Source organism: Mycena indigotica (genome assembly GCF_014461135.1).
Source record: "Mycena indigotica strain 171206Taipei chromosome Unknown Mind.scaff0009, whole genome shotgun sequence".
Taxonomy (NCBI): Eukaryota; Fungi; Basidiomycota; class Agaricomycetes; order Agaricales; family Mycenaceae; genus Mycena; species Mycena indigotica.
Genome location: NW_023503008.1, coordinates 1,610,575 through 1,624,051, shown reverse-complemented (window position 1 = coordinate 1,624,051; position 13,477 = coordinate 1,610,575). Strand labels below are relative to the sequence as shown.

The 13,477-nt window shown below is 51.3% G+C and overlaps 4 protein-coding genes across 4 annotated transcripts; 1 reads left to right on the top strand and 3 right to left on the bottom strand.

Moving 5' to 3' along the window:
• Nucleotides 1-169: 169 nt before the first annotated feature.
• Nucleotides 170-4,972, bottom strand: MIND_01038100 (Rab-GAP TBC domain-containing protein; the record flags this gene model as incomplete). The annotated part of the gene is made up of 16 exons (XM_037366969.1): nucleotides 170-748; nucleotides 796-1,196; nucleotides 1,249-1,897; nucleotides 1,944-2,045; nucleotides 2,099-2,341; nucleotides 2,389-2,524; nucleotides 2,666-3,030; nucleotides 3,080-3,299; nucleotides 3,345-3,532; nucleotides 3,597-3,873; nucleotides 3,921-3,944; nucleotides 3,992-4,178; nucleotides 4,232-4,332; nucleotides 4,476-4,798; nucleotides 4,847-4,880; nucleotides 4,926-4,972. The coding sequence occupies 16 exons, from the start codon at nucleotides 4,970-4,972 to the stop codon at nucleotides 170-172; spliced, it is 3,876 nt and encodes a 1,291-aa protein (XP_037216363.1).
• Nucleotides 4,973-5,580: 608 nt separating this feature from the next.
• Nucleotides 5,581-8,355, top strand: MIND_01038000 (Alkaline phosphatase D; the record flags this gene model as incomplete). Its single annotated transcript, XM_037366968.1, has 18 exons — nucleotides 5,581-5,691; nucleotides 5,739-5,861; nucleotides 5,907-5,957; nucleotides 6,008-6,374; nucleotides 6,424-6,517; nucleotides 6,564-6,584; nucleotides 6,635-6,745; nucleotides 6,788-6,856; nucleotides 6,898-7,127; nucleotides 7,178-7,219; nucleotides 7,318-7,377; nucleotides 7,426-7,483; nucleotides 7,528-7,571; nucleotides 7,620-7,627; nucleotides 7,677-7,800; nucleotides 7,848-7,866; nucleotides 7,914-8,182; nucleotides 8,234-8,355. 18 exons carry the CDS (start codon nucleotides 5,581-5,583, stop codon nucleotides 8,353-8,355), a joined length of 1,923 nt encoding a protein of 640 aa, XP_037216362.1.
• A 126-nt stretch (nucleotides 8,356-8,481) lies between these two features.
• On the bottom strand, nucleotides 8,482-10,862 carry MIND_01037900 (uncharacterized protein; the record flags this gene model as incomplete). The annotated part of the gene is made up of 6 exons (XM_037366967.1): nucleotides 8,482-8,855; nucleotides 8,911-9,735; nucleotides 9,789-10,200; nucleotides 10,255-10,399; nucleotides 10,451-10,719; nucleotides 10,761-10,862. 6 exons carry the CDS (start codon nucleotides 10,860-10,862, stop codon nucleotides 8,482-8,484), a joined length of 2,127 nt encoding a protein of 708 aa, XP_037216361.1.
• Nucleotides 10,863-11,026: 164 nt separating this feature from the next.
• Nucleotides 11,027-13,378, bottom strand: MIND_01037800 (Serine/threonine-protein phosphatase 2A 56 kDa regulatory subunit; the record flags this gene model as incomplete). Its single annotated transcript, XM_037366966.1, has 8 exons — nucleotides 11,027-11,088; nucleotides 11,140-11,224; nucleotides 11,278-11,530; nucleotides 11,580-11,681; nucleotides 11,737-12,593; nucleotides 12,642-12,838; nucleotides 12,888-13,299; nucleotides 13,349-13,378. The coding sequence occupies 8 exons, from the start codon at nucleotides 13,376-13,378 to the stop codon at nucleotides 11,027-11,029; spliced, it is 1,998 nt and encodes a 665-aa protein (XP_037216360.1).
• Between the last annotated feature and the right edge of the window lie 99 nt (nucleotides 13,379-13,477).

Sequence of the window (13,477 nt, the reverse complement as noted above, 5' to 3'; positions counted from 1 at the left end):
ACCCAGTGGGTCATGTTCTGTTCTACTATCCCCAGTCTTGAGCGGTGGAGATGATTTTGGAGGCTGCACCCTTTTCTTCTCCATGACCGCTTCTGGCGGTCTACGAAACGTCGATGAAGTGGGCGGAGGGACACGAGGGAGTGAGGCAGAAGGCAGACTTTCCGAGAAGTTAGATCGAGTATATTTCCATGGCGGAGCCGTAGGTGAAAAAAGTGGACTTGGAAGGTGTAATGACTGCCTGTTGGGTTGGCGGTATGATGGGAGGCGGGACCGACGGTCGCGAATCGACCACAGCAAGTGGGGAAGGAATCGCAGGTTGGGGTATTTGCATAACGCTGGCTTTCGATTTCTCTTCTGCAGCCAATTTGCGTCTCTGTAGCCCCTCTTCACCGAACAGCCTTTCCTCGTCGATGTCTGACGGAATATTGCTGGCCAGCATGTCTCGCACATAAGAGATAGCTTCCAACGCCTCTCTTCTTGATCGCTTTAGCTGCTCCAAGTCCTTCACTTCGCTTTCATCTTGTAGCAGTATGTCCACAGCCCTCGAGAGCCCTTCCGCCAGTCGTTGCTGTGTTGTTTTGCTCTTAGTCATCGAAGCCTCCAACTCCTCAATATGCGAGTCGTACCACCGCCGCGACTTGGCTTCCCAGGGCGGCCTTTCTTCGTCTGGTCGTTCCTCTTCAACGAGAGGAAACGATGTGTTCGTGGGTGATCTCACAAATGAAGCGGCAAGCTCAGACAAATTCCGCTGTTGCAATGAATCAGTACAAAATAGGCAAGAAAGCGACCACAAACTCTGAACTCAGGGACAGCGTTCATGAGAGTTCGGTTGATGCCGAAACTTTCGCCTCTTTCCAATAATCCACGCGCAAATCCTTCGAGACTAGCCTGGGGTTGTGTCTGTGCCGTAGCCGTCGGCCGCGATTCTGTTGGCGTTTTCGGAGCTGGGGGTGTTTTCTCCTTATGTCGAGCGCCTCGTCTTTGAGGGGGTGGAGGTGGGGCAGGCACCTCAGACGGGATATTCAGGAGGTTCCTGTTTTCCAAAACAAGTAGATTCCCAGTTGCAGCGATTGGAGACATTTGCAATTCCAACGCCTGCTTGAGCAAGATGCTCGTGTGGTGAGACCATTCATCGCTGGTCTGAGATGGATAGCGCAAAAGTGTTGTCAGCGCGACACTGTAGTCACCCGGAATCACTGGACGAAACAACAGGTCAGAGAGTAGATTAAACAAATGAAGAGCACTTACATTCATTGCGTATTCTGATCAACATGGCCACACAGACCCAGTGAGCAAGCTGCAAGGACGGGTCACACGCAAACAAACCATCCCAGAGCTTCATGGCAACTGGCAGAGGAAATTCGCGGGTGTAGATGAGACGGAGCCACCTAATTCCGTATATTTGCGGTTCGATCCCGGTTGCTTGCATATGCTTCCACAACAACGGGTCCGTAGTCCGCAATAGTTGGTGTTGAACTCGATTGCAGTCTTGGACCACAGGCGTAACGTAAGGCTTGACCTCCACCGGGCCAACAGGAATATGGACATGGTGGGCAAATGGCGAGCCAGGAGTGGGCCGCGATGATGGGGGTGTCTCCTGCCATTCGTACCAGCGTGAAGCACCCTTCATAACCGCGCAGAATAGGGCAAAGGCATCGGCAGCAACCCAAGTTCGCGCACAGAGCTCTTGTAGAGGGGGTTCAGTCGATTCTTCCACTGAATCATGGTCAACGGCATAGTAGAGTGGTGCAAGGAGCTCGTGCATCCCTGTAACCAGTGGGAAGTTCAGTATACCCCAGACAAGAAGCCAATGATGATTCCAACCTTGGCGATAGCCCACCACTGGATTGATCACGGTCGAATAGATGAAAAGGATGTGTGTGAGCTGAAGTTGTACCTGGAGGTCGTCAGAAAACCGCTAGTTGCAGCACGGAAACTCCTACTTCGGGGTCACGGAAGAATGCAATCTCGGGGAAAGTGCGTTCTACATCTTGTAGTATGGTCTTTCGGGTTTCGACGGCGTTGAACCACTCTTTCCATGGGTTCTGACAACAGTCTAGTCAAGGGGAGTGCTCCTTCACAAAGTAGATATGCACACCTCGCTATGCAGGCTGAGGGGATTATTTGTTTCGAGATCGTTGCTTGAAGATGCTTGGCGTTCGACCGATGTGGATGAGCCGGGAATTACCACCCCTTCCTCGAAACTGCCGTCAGGCGCTCGCAAATGCTCTTTCATTAATTTCACGTATTGCTTTCGCGACGACTGCAGCGAGCGGAGCGGAGGTGTTGGCTGTGCGTCCACAGCAACTTGCTGGAGCGGTTCATCTGGTAGCAGAAACAACTAGACCAGTGTTTGGAATTAAATAACAGCAGCATATAACGACATACCTTCCAGGCCAAACTACGGCCTGGTACCTCGAGAGCAGTTGAAGCAAATAACCGATCACCCAGTGCCGCATCGCGGACTCGTGAAAGAGTCGTGCCCGGGCCAAACAGTTTTGTGTACGCCTGCCTATCATCATGACTGGAGAATCAGAGAAGGCCACGAAGACCGACTTGAGAGCTATTGGGTGAGCCCTATCCATCGTCGTTACGGATAAGAGCTATTACTGATCGGGCTACAAGTACTAGGACAAATACACAACGACAAATCTACTGCCAATACCACATATTGCTGGGGTCTAATGGGGGTTCAAGTTCCGCGCCATGAACGGAGTTCAGAAAGTGCATGAGCGAAAAATCGGCATGCGAGAACAACCAGTCAATGTCTGGGTCTATCTCGGGAAGAGCTACTGACATCTCTGGCCAACAAAGCGATGTGTCGGGGGCAGCGAAAAGCTCTTGGCCAGTTCCGCGTACGTTATGTTTGGCGAGGAGGGACGAAATAAAACGCGAATAGTTGGTGGGAGAATGTCTGGCGTTAAGGGCAGCTGGCTCAGCACCCCACGCGTCGACAAGTCGTTCAACAAGTTCAACAATCGCTTGCTGGGTGTCGGGGTGGATGAGGTAGATGAATTGTGGTCGTAACAACTGTGAGGTGGGGGTTAATTTTCTGCAGGACAGCACAGAAGAATTGTACGTTGATGAGAAACGCAGCGGCGAAGGCAATGTAGACCAGATGTGTCTGCATAATGGATCGAAAGTGAGGACCTGAATGCGTTTGGCGTAGCGCTATATGAACGACTTGTTGAGCTGCGTCAATAGACAGCAAAAGAATTTCTGCGACAGGCGAAAGTGAGCTTGTTGAAGCTTCTTGGAACGCGCGGGCCAGAATGGCCAGGCGAAGATACGAGCAGATCCTGAACAAGTTCAGAAATCTTCCAACAAGAATCTCACCGACTTACAGTTGCACGTTAGTCACTCGATAAACATGATATGGATCTGCTGAATGGTCATTCACCGACGAGCCAATAAGAGAGAGACGGAGCAAACCATTTGTGCCACCATTGCGATCAAAGACAGAGCTCCAGAATTCTAATTCTTGGGCAAGTTCCTCCTGAGTTGATATGCAAAAGGCGGCCAAATCGCGTGTCTGTCTAAAGTTGAAACTTGCACATCGTACCAGCATCAAGGGAGACCTTTTCTGCGCAACAAACAGTTCCACGCCAGGCGATCGCTTTCCGCAAAAGCTGGACGCAAGCGTGGAGGTAAACATCAAAAGGGCCACTTGAATCTGGCGCTGATGCCTGATACCAGGCTCGGGATGTGCGAGCGATGTAGTCGTCGAGGCCTTGCATCGGCATTTTCCCGAGCTTGACAGCGTAAAACCCGTCTCCACAACAGCAATACAGCCATGTCCGAATTCTATTCTGTCTTGCGCGCTCATCTTGCTCTGATTGAGCTGGCTGGTCCAGCTTGAGCTGTATTCCTATTCTGAGCAACTCAGTCAGCTGGATGAGAGTTGGTTAACTGTGAATGACCTGATTGCCATGCCCAAGTATAACCTAATCGTGTTCAAAAGAAGTTTGTGGGAAAACATAGTTGAGCTTACCAGCTTCTGTCATCAGCCAGTTTTTTCTCTGGTGTTGGATACGCAGCCATGATGGTATATGCCTGACAAACGTCCACCGATATAGCTCCTTCAATCAACGCAGTCGCAGCAGCGTTGCGCGCAAAGGCATAAGCTTGCGAGTCCAGATCGGGACGTGATGCATAGAATCTGGCAGCAGTAGAACAGACTAGCGGGACATCTTGGGTTTGTGTGACCAGCTTGACGATGAGACGCACTCACTGACAGTGAACAGAAACGGACAGCTCCAAATCACATCGGCAGGGTCCGAATGTAAGACGGGGTCCAGAATAGAGAAATAAGGGTGGATAGATTGGAAATAACTGGTGTACGGTCAGCTCTGAAACAGAATCAGGATGGCAACTTGCATGCTGAAAAGGCTTAATATATCTGTGGGATAAAGGGAGCAGCCGGTCACGATGGGAGGAGCGCGACACCAACTAGACCGTCCTGTGCTTTAATTAACCATAAGTATAACGGTATAATGAATCGGTCCTGACCTCGAGAAAAGTAGGATGCGGTGGCGGCTTCTGCAGATTGAGTGATAGCAGAGGGTGCAATTGCTGCCTGACGGTCAGGTAGGATTCGACTTATTCTCGACAAGGTCATGGCTTGATCCCATTGTGCCAGAAGGGCAGCGATTTCGTGGTCCTGCCGCAGAGTCTCTTCTTCCAAATCTTCATGCGTCGGTGCAGGTTTGCGCTTCTTTCTCATCCGAGGAACACAGGCGTGGTTTCCGTCGTGACATCTCTTACAGATGGTCTGGTTGGGAAGAAATTGGCACCGAACCTTGATTTACTGTTAGACAATGACTAATCATCAACCGAGAGGTTTTACCTTCAGAGACTTGCAGTGAACACAGGCCCCAGATCTAACGGCAGATGTGAGCCATCAAAAACCAGTTGGTGGCACATACGGTTTGCGGATTGGGGCATTTGTGCTGCTGTCTGACGAGGCTTGCATTGAGCGTAAGTACAGAAGAGAAGCAGACTATGTCCGCCCGAATTTCGCGCTACTGGCCTAAAATTTTTATACCTCGCTGCTCTTATACGTTGCGAAGATGATAGCGTAGCGGTGTTGTGTTCCGGTTCTCGGAGAGAAATGGAGCACCACGTAAAGCTGAGGGGATTCTGATCATAGGACATCACTGTTATTGTTCTGCGTTCCGTGCTGAGCGGCGAGTGCGAATGTGTAGATTCCCAGGTCGTGTTCAAGTTGGTCGGTGCTATTCAATGCCACGTTCGTCACGGTCACGACACCGTGACGACTTGAATTCAAGTTGGGCTTGCCAGTGATGCGCGCCACACAAGCCGCCGCGGCCAGCACCACAACGGCAGCCTGGCGTCGTTTTCCTTCCAACATTCCGACCATAAATGGCTGAAGTAAAATCTAACCCGGAAGCTTGGGATATGCTTAGAACTTGGCTGGCTCATCTGTCGTGCAATGGCTACATTTTTGCACTCGGTTCAGCCTTTCTCCACCGCACCTCCCACGTCGCTCATGAACGTTGCCTGTTCATCAGTCGAGCTGGGCCCGTTAAAGCCAAATTAGAATGAGTGCCGACTCAAACCATGACCGTCTCTTGGCTTTTCGTCGTCTTTTGCGTGGCCACCGCGACAGCAGCGACAGCGCTCTACGATCGAAATTTGGCGTACTGGTCTCCGTATGCGGACCACCCACAGGTTGCTTGACCAGTCTCCACCTTTATGTTCATTACTAATCGACAAAGCTTGCGGTAAACACCAAGGCACTCGAAGCGCACCATCTGAAAGAGTTCCAACGGCGACAAACTACAGAAAACAAGTTCGACGACAACCACTATCCGACGTTCTATGGCGCTCATTTTGGGACTGTGCGTTGCTTGCTCGATGTCCTATTCTTCACATAAACCTTCCAGAGCCCAACGGTTTGGAGCGGAGGCATCAACTTCACACACTCGGTGGCCAGCGTAAGGCCCATTACTTACTGCCACCTCCGCCTGCGTGCTTATAAAACCAGGGCGACCCTTTCGACACCTCTGTCCTCATCTGGACCCGCGCCTTTCCCCTCGGCGCTGGGCCAGACCAAAGCGTGCCAGTTTGCGTCTCGTATGACGTATTCTCCTCGCCAGGGATGCAGGGGAAGCCAGTCCAGTCAGACCAAGCCTTCACCAGCTGGGACGTGGACTTCACCGTCAAGTTCGAAGTCAAGGGCCTCAAGCCAGACACCCAGTATTCCTATGTGTTCTCCGACTGCACCAACCCAGCGACAACCAGCCCGGTTGGGAAAACACGAACTCTCCCCAGCCCAAACACACCCGCCAATACAGTCAACGGTGGCAAGCCTCTGACGTTGGCAGTGTTTTCATGCTCTCAATTCCAGACTGGTGCGTGTGATTCAGCGCCGGCTAGCGTTACACCAACCCGGTCTTGTAGGATGGTTCAATGCTTATGGAGTTGCCGCGCACAACACCTCGGCGGACATCTTCGTCCATCTCGGCGACTACATCTACGAGAGCGTTGGAAATGGGTAAAGTGTCCAGTTCCCGGTGGCTGGATAGCTGATAATTTCTCAGTGCTGCCATTGGCCGAGCGGTGTGCGTTCTGCTTACTTGACATTACTAACTCACGTTATTGATGAACGCAGTCTAGGAAGGGAGCTTGCAACCATCCACGACTACCGGCAGCGCTATGCCCAATATCGGACTGATAGCAGCCTGCTCGCCGCACATCTGAACGCGCCGTGGATTAATGTTTGGTGAGGGCAGCATATTATATAATTAATACTGAATATATCAAGGGTATATTACTACCAATCTAATCAAGTTCTGAAGCTGAAGATTGCCTCCAACTCTAGGATGATCACGAGGTTTTAACCCTGGTGTCCTTTTAAAATATCCTTCTCACAAGTCTACAGGTGGCCGACAACACATGGAAGGCCGGCTCGACCAACTCCAACGACAGTTCAGCCGGCTGTGCCTTTTCTGCGTCAGGGGCCTGCTTCACCGACCGCAAGCTCGCCGCCGTCCGTGCCTACCACGAGTGGATCCCCGTTCGTCAAGTCGAGACCACCGACCTCTTGCGCATCTGGCGCAACTTCCAGATCGGGAAGCTTCTGGATCTGACCATGCTGGACACGCGTATAATCCGCTCTTCTATGCTCTGAACCATTTCATCACCTTGCCTCTAGGTCAATATGACCGAGATGTTACTGACGTTGACTATAACCATGGTATTCATTCCTCCTAATTGACCGACCGATTGGATTACAGGTTGACAGACTGTAAGTTGTGTGTACAAGTTGGTCACATCGTTGCTCACCACAATTAGTCATTGCGTCCTTGGCGGATATTCCCGACCGTTCACTCATGGGTGCCGCCCAGGAAAAATGTTAGACTCACTACTATCGAACGTGTACTTGATTAATCCTCCACACAGGGTTCTCAGATACCCTCATCGAGTCTCAAAACCGCGGGGCTATTTGGAGGATCGTCGGGTAACCTCAACCGCTTTTACCTCTGCTCACCATTGACATGACAGTCAACAAATCGTGTTCACCCAAATTCTGCTGAACGGCGTGTTCGGTTCGTTTGTCTTGTTACTTGATTGCATCGATTGGCTGACAAGTGCAGCCGATCTGGTGGGCATATACTCAGTACCGCAAACTGCCACTGAGAGGAAACGCATAGGACGACTGGGACGGGTACCGCATGAACCGCCAGCGCATCCTGGACCACCTGCACGCGAATAAAATCAGGAACACCATCATCCTCTCGGGCGACAGCCACGCCAACTGGGTCTCCGATCTCGCGCGTAAGTCACCACTACTTCCGTTGAGTTTTTGTTTACCACTCACGTAGACCCCAACGACACAACGACGTCCGTCATGGCTTTCCGAAATGAGCCATAATAATATTTGCCTCTAGATACGACCCCGTGACTGGCAAAGGCTCCATCGCTGTCGAGTTCGCAGGGACCGCTGTGACCTCGCCGTCCCCATTCGGTGCTGGTATGTTTACTAATACTACCTCACACACCACTTACCCAAAATCACCCAGGCGCCACGCCAGCCCAGACCAACCCGATCTCTGCGCTGATCGTCGCCCAGAACCCCGACATTCCTTCCGCGGATTCTTCACGCTGACCATCGACACGAAGCAAGCCAATGCGACCTACTATGCCATGTCCAACGTTGGTCAGTGCCTTTCTCTCTTCCAATGCTGCACATTTCTAAACGTATCCTTAGGGACACCAAACCTGGGCTCATTTGTTAGTGCTACATTCACGGTCAATGCTGGTGAAGATCGGTTGGCTCGACCAGTCGCAGGCGGAGTTGTCGCGGCTGGAGTACTCAAGAATGGATCTTAGTCATCAATGGTAGATGTACAAAAAGAAATGCGATTGGTCTAGCAGCAAAATGTGAGTATTACAAGTAATTTTTTTAATGTCGTCGTCGTTGCCATCGTGCACCAGAGAGGAAAAGAAGGAACCCGCTTAGTCAACCTCCTCGACGCTTGGGCCGTCGTCAGAGGCACCAGGGAAGCCACCAGGAGCACCGCCCGGTCCGCCTGGGAAGCCACCCGGTCCGCCCGCGCCGGGCATTCCGCCTGATCCGTACAGTTTCTGCATGATCGGGTTGGCGATCGCCTCGAGCTCCTTCTGCTTCTCCTCGTATTCCTCCTTCGAGCCCTCCTGTGACGCGTCGAGCCATTTGATCGTGTCGTTGACAGCAGACTCCAGCTTCGTCTTGTCGGCAGGCTCGAACTTGTCAGCGAGCTTCTCGTCGGTGATCGAGTTTCGTAGGTTGTAGGCGTATGATTCGAGGCCATTCTTAGCGCTGATACGGGCTTGGGCAGCCTCGTCCTCGGCTGAAAGAAAAAAATCAAAGTCAGTCACACTCAAATAAGAGAAAAATGAACATACCCTTGTACTTCTCGGCCTCGCTGACCATGCGGTCGATTTCCTCCTTGGACAGACGACCCTTGTCGTTGGTGATGGTGATGCGGTTCGATTTGCCCGTCGTCTTATCCGAGGCAGAGACGTTTAGGATACCGTTGGCGTCAATGTCGAATGTGACTTCGATTTGGGGGACACCACGAGGAGCAGGGGGAATGCCGGAAAGCTCGAATTTACCGAGCAGGTTGTTGTCTTTGGTGCGGGTACGCTCTCCCTCGTAGACTTGGATGAGCACACCAGGTTGGTTGTCGGCGTATGTGGAGAAGGTTTCTGACTTCTTGGTGGGGACAGTCGTGTTACGCTTGATGAGCGCAGTCATGACACCGCCAGCAGTCTCGATACCGAGCGACAAGGGGGCAACATCGAGAAGGAGGAGGTCCTGGGTCTTCTCAGAGGTATCACCAGAGAGAATGGCAGCCTGGACAGCGGCACCGTAGGCAACGGCTTCGTCAGGGTTGATGCTCTTGTTGGGCTCTTTGCCGTTGAAGAAGTCGGAGACGAGCTTGACGATCCGGGGAATACGGGTGGAGCCACCAACAAGGACGATTTCGTGAACATTAGCCTTGTCGATCTTGGAGTCACGGAGAACCTTTTCTACAGGCTCAAGAGTGCTGCGGAACAGGTCCTGGCACAATTCTTCGAAACGGGCACGGGTGAGGGAAGTGTAGAAGTCAATGCCTTCGAAGAGCGAGTCGATTTCGATGGAGGTCTGGGCGGCGGAGGAAAGGGTACGCTTTGCACGCTCGCAAGCAGTACGCAGACGACGGAGAGCTCGCAAGTTGGAAGAGAGATCTAAAGAAAAACTTAGTCAGCAATCAAGTAAAAAAAAGATGATATGAACATACCCTTCTTGTTCTTGCGCTTGAACTCCTGGGCGAAGTGGTTGACGAGACGGTTGTCGAAATCTTCACCACCAAGATGGGTGTCACCAGCGGTGGCCTTGACTTCGAAAATACCCTCCTCGATCGTCAAGAGGGAGACATCAAAAGTTCCTCCACCGAGATCGAAGATTAGCACGTTACGCTCGCCACTGACTTTTTTGTCGAGGCCATAGGCGATGGCGGCAGCGGTAGGCTCGTTAATGATACGGAGCACATTCATGCCAGAAATGGTTCCGGCATCTTTGGTGGCCTGACGCTGCGAGTCGTTGAAGTAGGCGGGAACGGTGACAACGGCATTGTTGACGGTTGTTCCGAGGTACGATTCGGCAGTCTCCTTCATCTTGAGGAGGACCATCGACGAAATTTCCTCGGGTGACTGCGATCTTGATTAGATAGACGTTGATGGAACATGATGGAAGAAATGACGTACAAATTCTTTTTGCTCGCCTCGGTACTCAACGCGGATGTAAGGCTTGCCAGCCTTGCTGAAGACGACGAAGGGGAAGTGCTTCATGTCGGCCTGGACCTCTGCATCGTCGAATTTGCGTCCAATGAGACGCTTGGCATCGAAAACGCTTTGTGAAAGAGTCAGCATTATGATAACAATGAAAGGCTAAGACACGTACGTGTTGGTGGGGTTCATGGCGACTTGATTTTTGGCGGCATCGCCAATAAGACGTTCACTGTCTGAGAAAGCGACGTAGGAGGGGGTCGTTCGGTTACCCTGGTCGTTGGCGATGATCTCGACACGATCATTTTGCCAGACACCAACGCAAGAGTAGGTGGTACCCAACTGTCGATAACACAAGTCAGTAAACGATGCTTTGGATTGGATGGACTGCAACACGCACGTCAATTCCACAGGCTTTAGAGGAAGACATCTGGATGTATCAGGCTGCGGTAAGAGTTAGAATGAAAGAGTAGTAAACAAGTGACAGGCGCACTCGTTAATGGATGATTTGCTGCGATGCAAGAAGGGGGACCGCAGAAGGTCGGAGGATGATGGGAGAAAAAGTGAAAAGTGAAAAACTGGCGCATCGGTCAGGCAGCTTATATACTTTCTAGCATCAGTCGCGATGTTTCCAGTAGGTTCTATTGTCATGTGACTCTGAGTGAATCTTCTCGTATATTCTCCAGACAGGCAGGTACTAATACGGTACAGAGAGAGAAGAAAAAATGCATGTTGGTGAGACAGGGTACATTTAGGACAATCCATTATCGAGACTTTGGTGGGCTTGAAGGTCGCGCATTACGGTGGGGTCAACTAATCCAGCCATCATCAGTCACGAGCGTCCTGTGCTAAAAAAACACTCACCTGGTAAAACAGACTTTCGTCTCATATGAGCTGCCGGTCCAGAAGCAGGAGGAGCTTCTGTGTGGTGGAGCTCTGGTAATGAGCGCTGAAATAATCATGGTGAGACTGGGTGATGGACAGGAAATGTCAAAAACGCACATCGACTCCAGGATCTGCCATCGGGACTCTTTCAAGTCCATGCTCGTCCAAGTCACCAACCACATCGTCGATAGATGCCGCATTTAGCTCCAGAGACAAGTCGAGAATGTCTGTGTCATCTGCTGATGGCGGTGGAGGCGGCGATCGTGGAATCTCTACATAGCCGTTGGGGAAGGAGCCTCCAGCTGCCTTGAGAGCCCTTTCCCTCAACTTTTGCCATGCGTTATATCGGTCCACAGCATGTTCTTGCTCCCTGATAATTTTTGAATACAAACTTGCCCCAGAGAAAGACAAAAACTTACTCGAGTTTTCGTTGCTTATATTGGTGCATCGATTCGTCGAAGAGGTCTGGATTGATTTCCATAAAGAGCTTCAAGGCATTGTACACCATGCCGTGGATAGTTCTATGGGGCGGGGAGTCAACATGCCTGCAAGATGTAAGTAAGATTAGTTGCTTACCGGTTCCAATGAGATTTAGAGTTTGAGTACAAGGCGGGGAAAACAATGGGCAGGACGATAGCCAAGTTGTCGCTCATAAGATTGACGACATACTCGTTGTTCCAATACAAAAGAGCTCGTTCAGCGACTTGGAAGTGTTGGCTGTTGATGCACCGCGCGAGTTGCTGGAAGAGTGGGACTTGAATCTTTTGGAACTCGACTGGATCGGTCACATCCAATACCTCCTCCACCTCGTTCAAAAACATGACTTCTTTCGGCGAGTTGACTTTGGGCCAGAATTTCAGGAGCCCAAGCATCACCTCCTCCGCCAAAGCAGGGTCCTTTTCGAGGAATTGAACCACGCAATACGCTAGTTGTGGATGGTATAGCGACAAGCTCTTGGCCTTGTGCAAAGGAAGAAGCACCCGGCCAAGGAAAATCTTATGCTCCTCCTTGAGAGGGAGGGCAAAGCCGTTGATGATGGACCCTAGGATCTCGAGTAACTCTGCAATCCCGTTGTGGCGCTCAGTCTCGTACACAAAGTGGAAGAAAACGTTGTTGATGGAGCGACGGATAAAGGCACGCAGATTTAGGAATTTGCCGTATATCCGATGGAGAGTGGTCTTCAAAAAGTCGCGCTCGCGTGGGTCTTCCGAGTCGAATAGCTCGAGAAGGTTGAGAACGAATGTTTGATCGATGTAGCGCTTGGACATGTTGGTGTTGAAGTCTGGGCTCTCCACGAAGCGAAGGAAGAATTCGTAGACAATTTGAAGGTGAGGCCAAGCGAGCTCAAGCACTGGCTCGTCTTCCTCTGGATCAAATGCGTCGCCGGTAGGATTTACGGGCGGGGGTATCGAGCGAAAGAGGTTTGCGGCAAACTAAATCAGATCAGAAACAAGTAACGAGGAATAGCACAGAGTGCACACCATGCCGACGACCTCCGGGTATAAGCTCTCGGTGATAACACCACGTTGGGTGGTGATATAATCGAGCATTTCGTGGAGGGCTTGAGCCTTGACTTGTTTGCCCTTGAGCTCCGAACTGGCATCGTTGAAGTCGAAAAGGACGCGGCATTGATGAAGCTTCTTGACAAAGAGCTGCGCGCGTTCGCTGGGTGGGGTTTCTGACCATAGATTTGAGGGTAAAGTTCAAAGAGGGAAAGGTAAACTGACCCATGAATGCGGGAAGACGCTCGATGTCGACTTTCTCAGTGACGACGAACCTACTGCTCCGTTGTTTGCGGGGAGGCTTTCCGACGATGGGAATCGTGTCCTTTGCATTTGCCCTAAGCCGAGACATGTTCGATACGGCAGCGCGGGGTGGACCAAGATCATGGCTGATTCGCTCTGGAGTGGCAGGCTGGTTGGTACGATATGAGGCCTCGTCTGGACTGACAACGACTATTGGTGGTGGCGGAGTACCATTCGCGTCAGGTACATGTCTGCGATCTGGCGTAGCAGGGCCAGATGACCCGTTTGCAGTTGGAGGAAGTGGTTTCTGAGTGTTGGGTGGGGGAGGCGGTGGTGCAGTGACTTTGGGTTCCTTCTTGGACGAGCTCGAGTCCTGGGAGCTCTTTCTATTGAGCTGGGAAACGACTTGTTAGCGAAATCAACAACGCAGATGTAGAACTGACCAGATTTAAATTCTTTTTGAGGCCCTTCATGGAATTTGACGGAAAGTGCGATTTTGGATGAAAGGCCAGCCAGTTCCACGTCAAACAAGCTTGCTATCTCCGACTCTCTGGAGAATTGCGGTCGTGGTT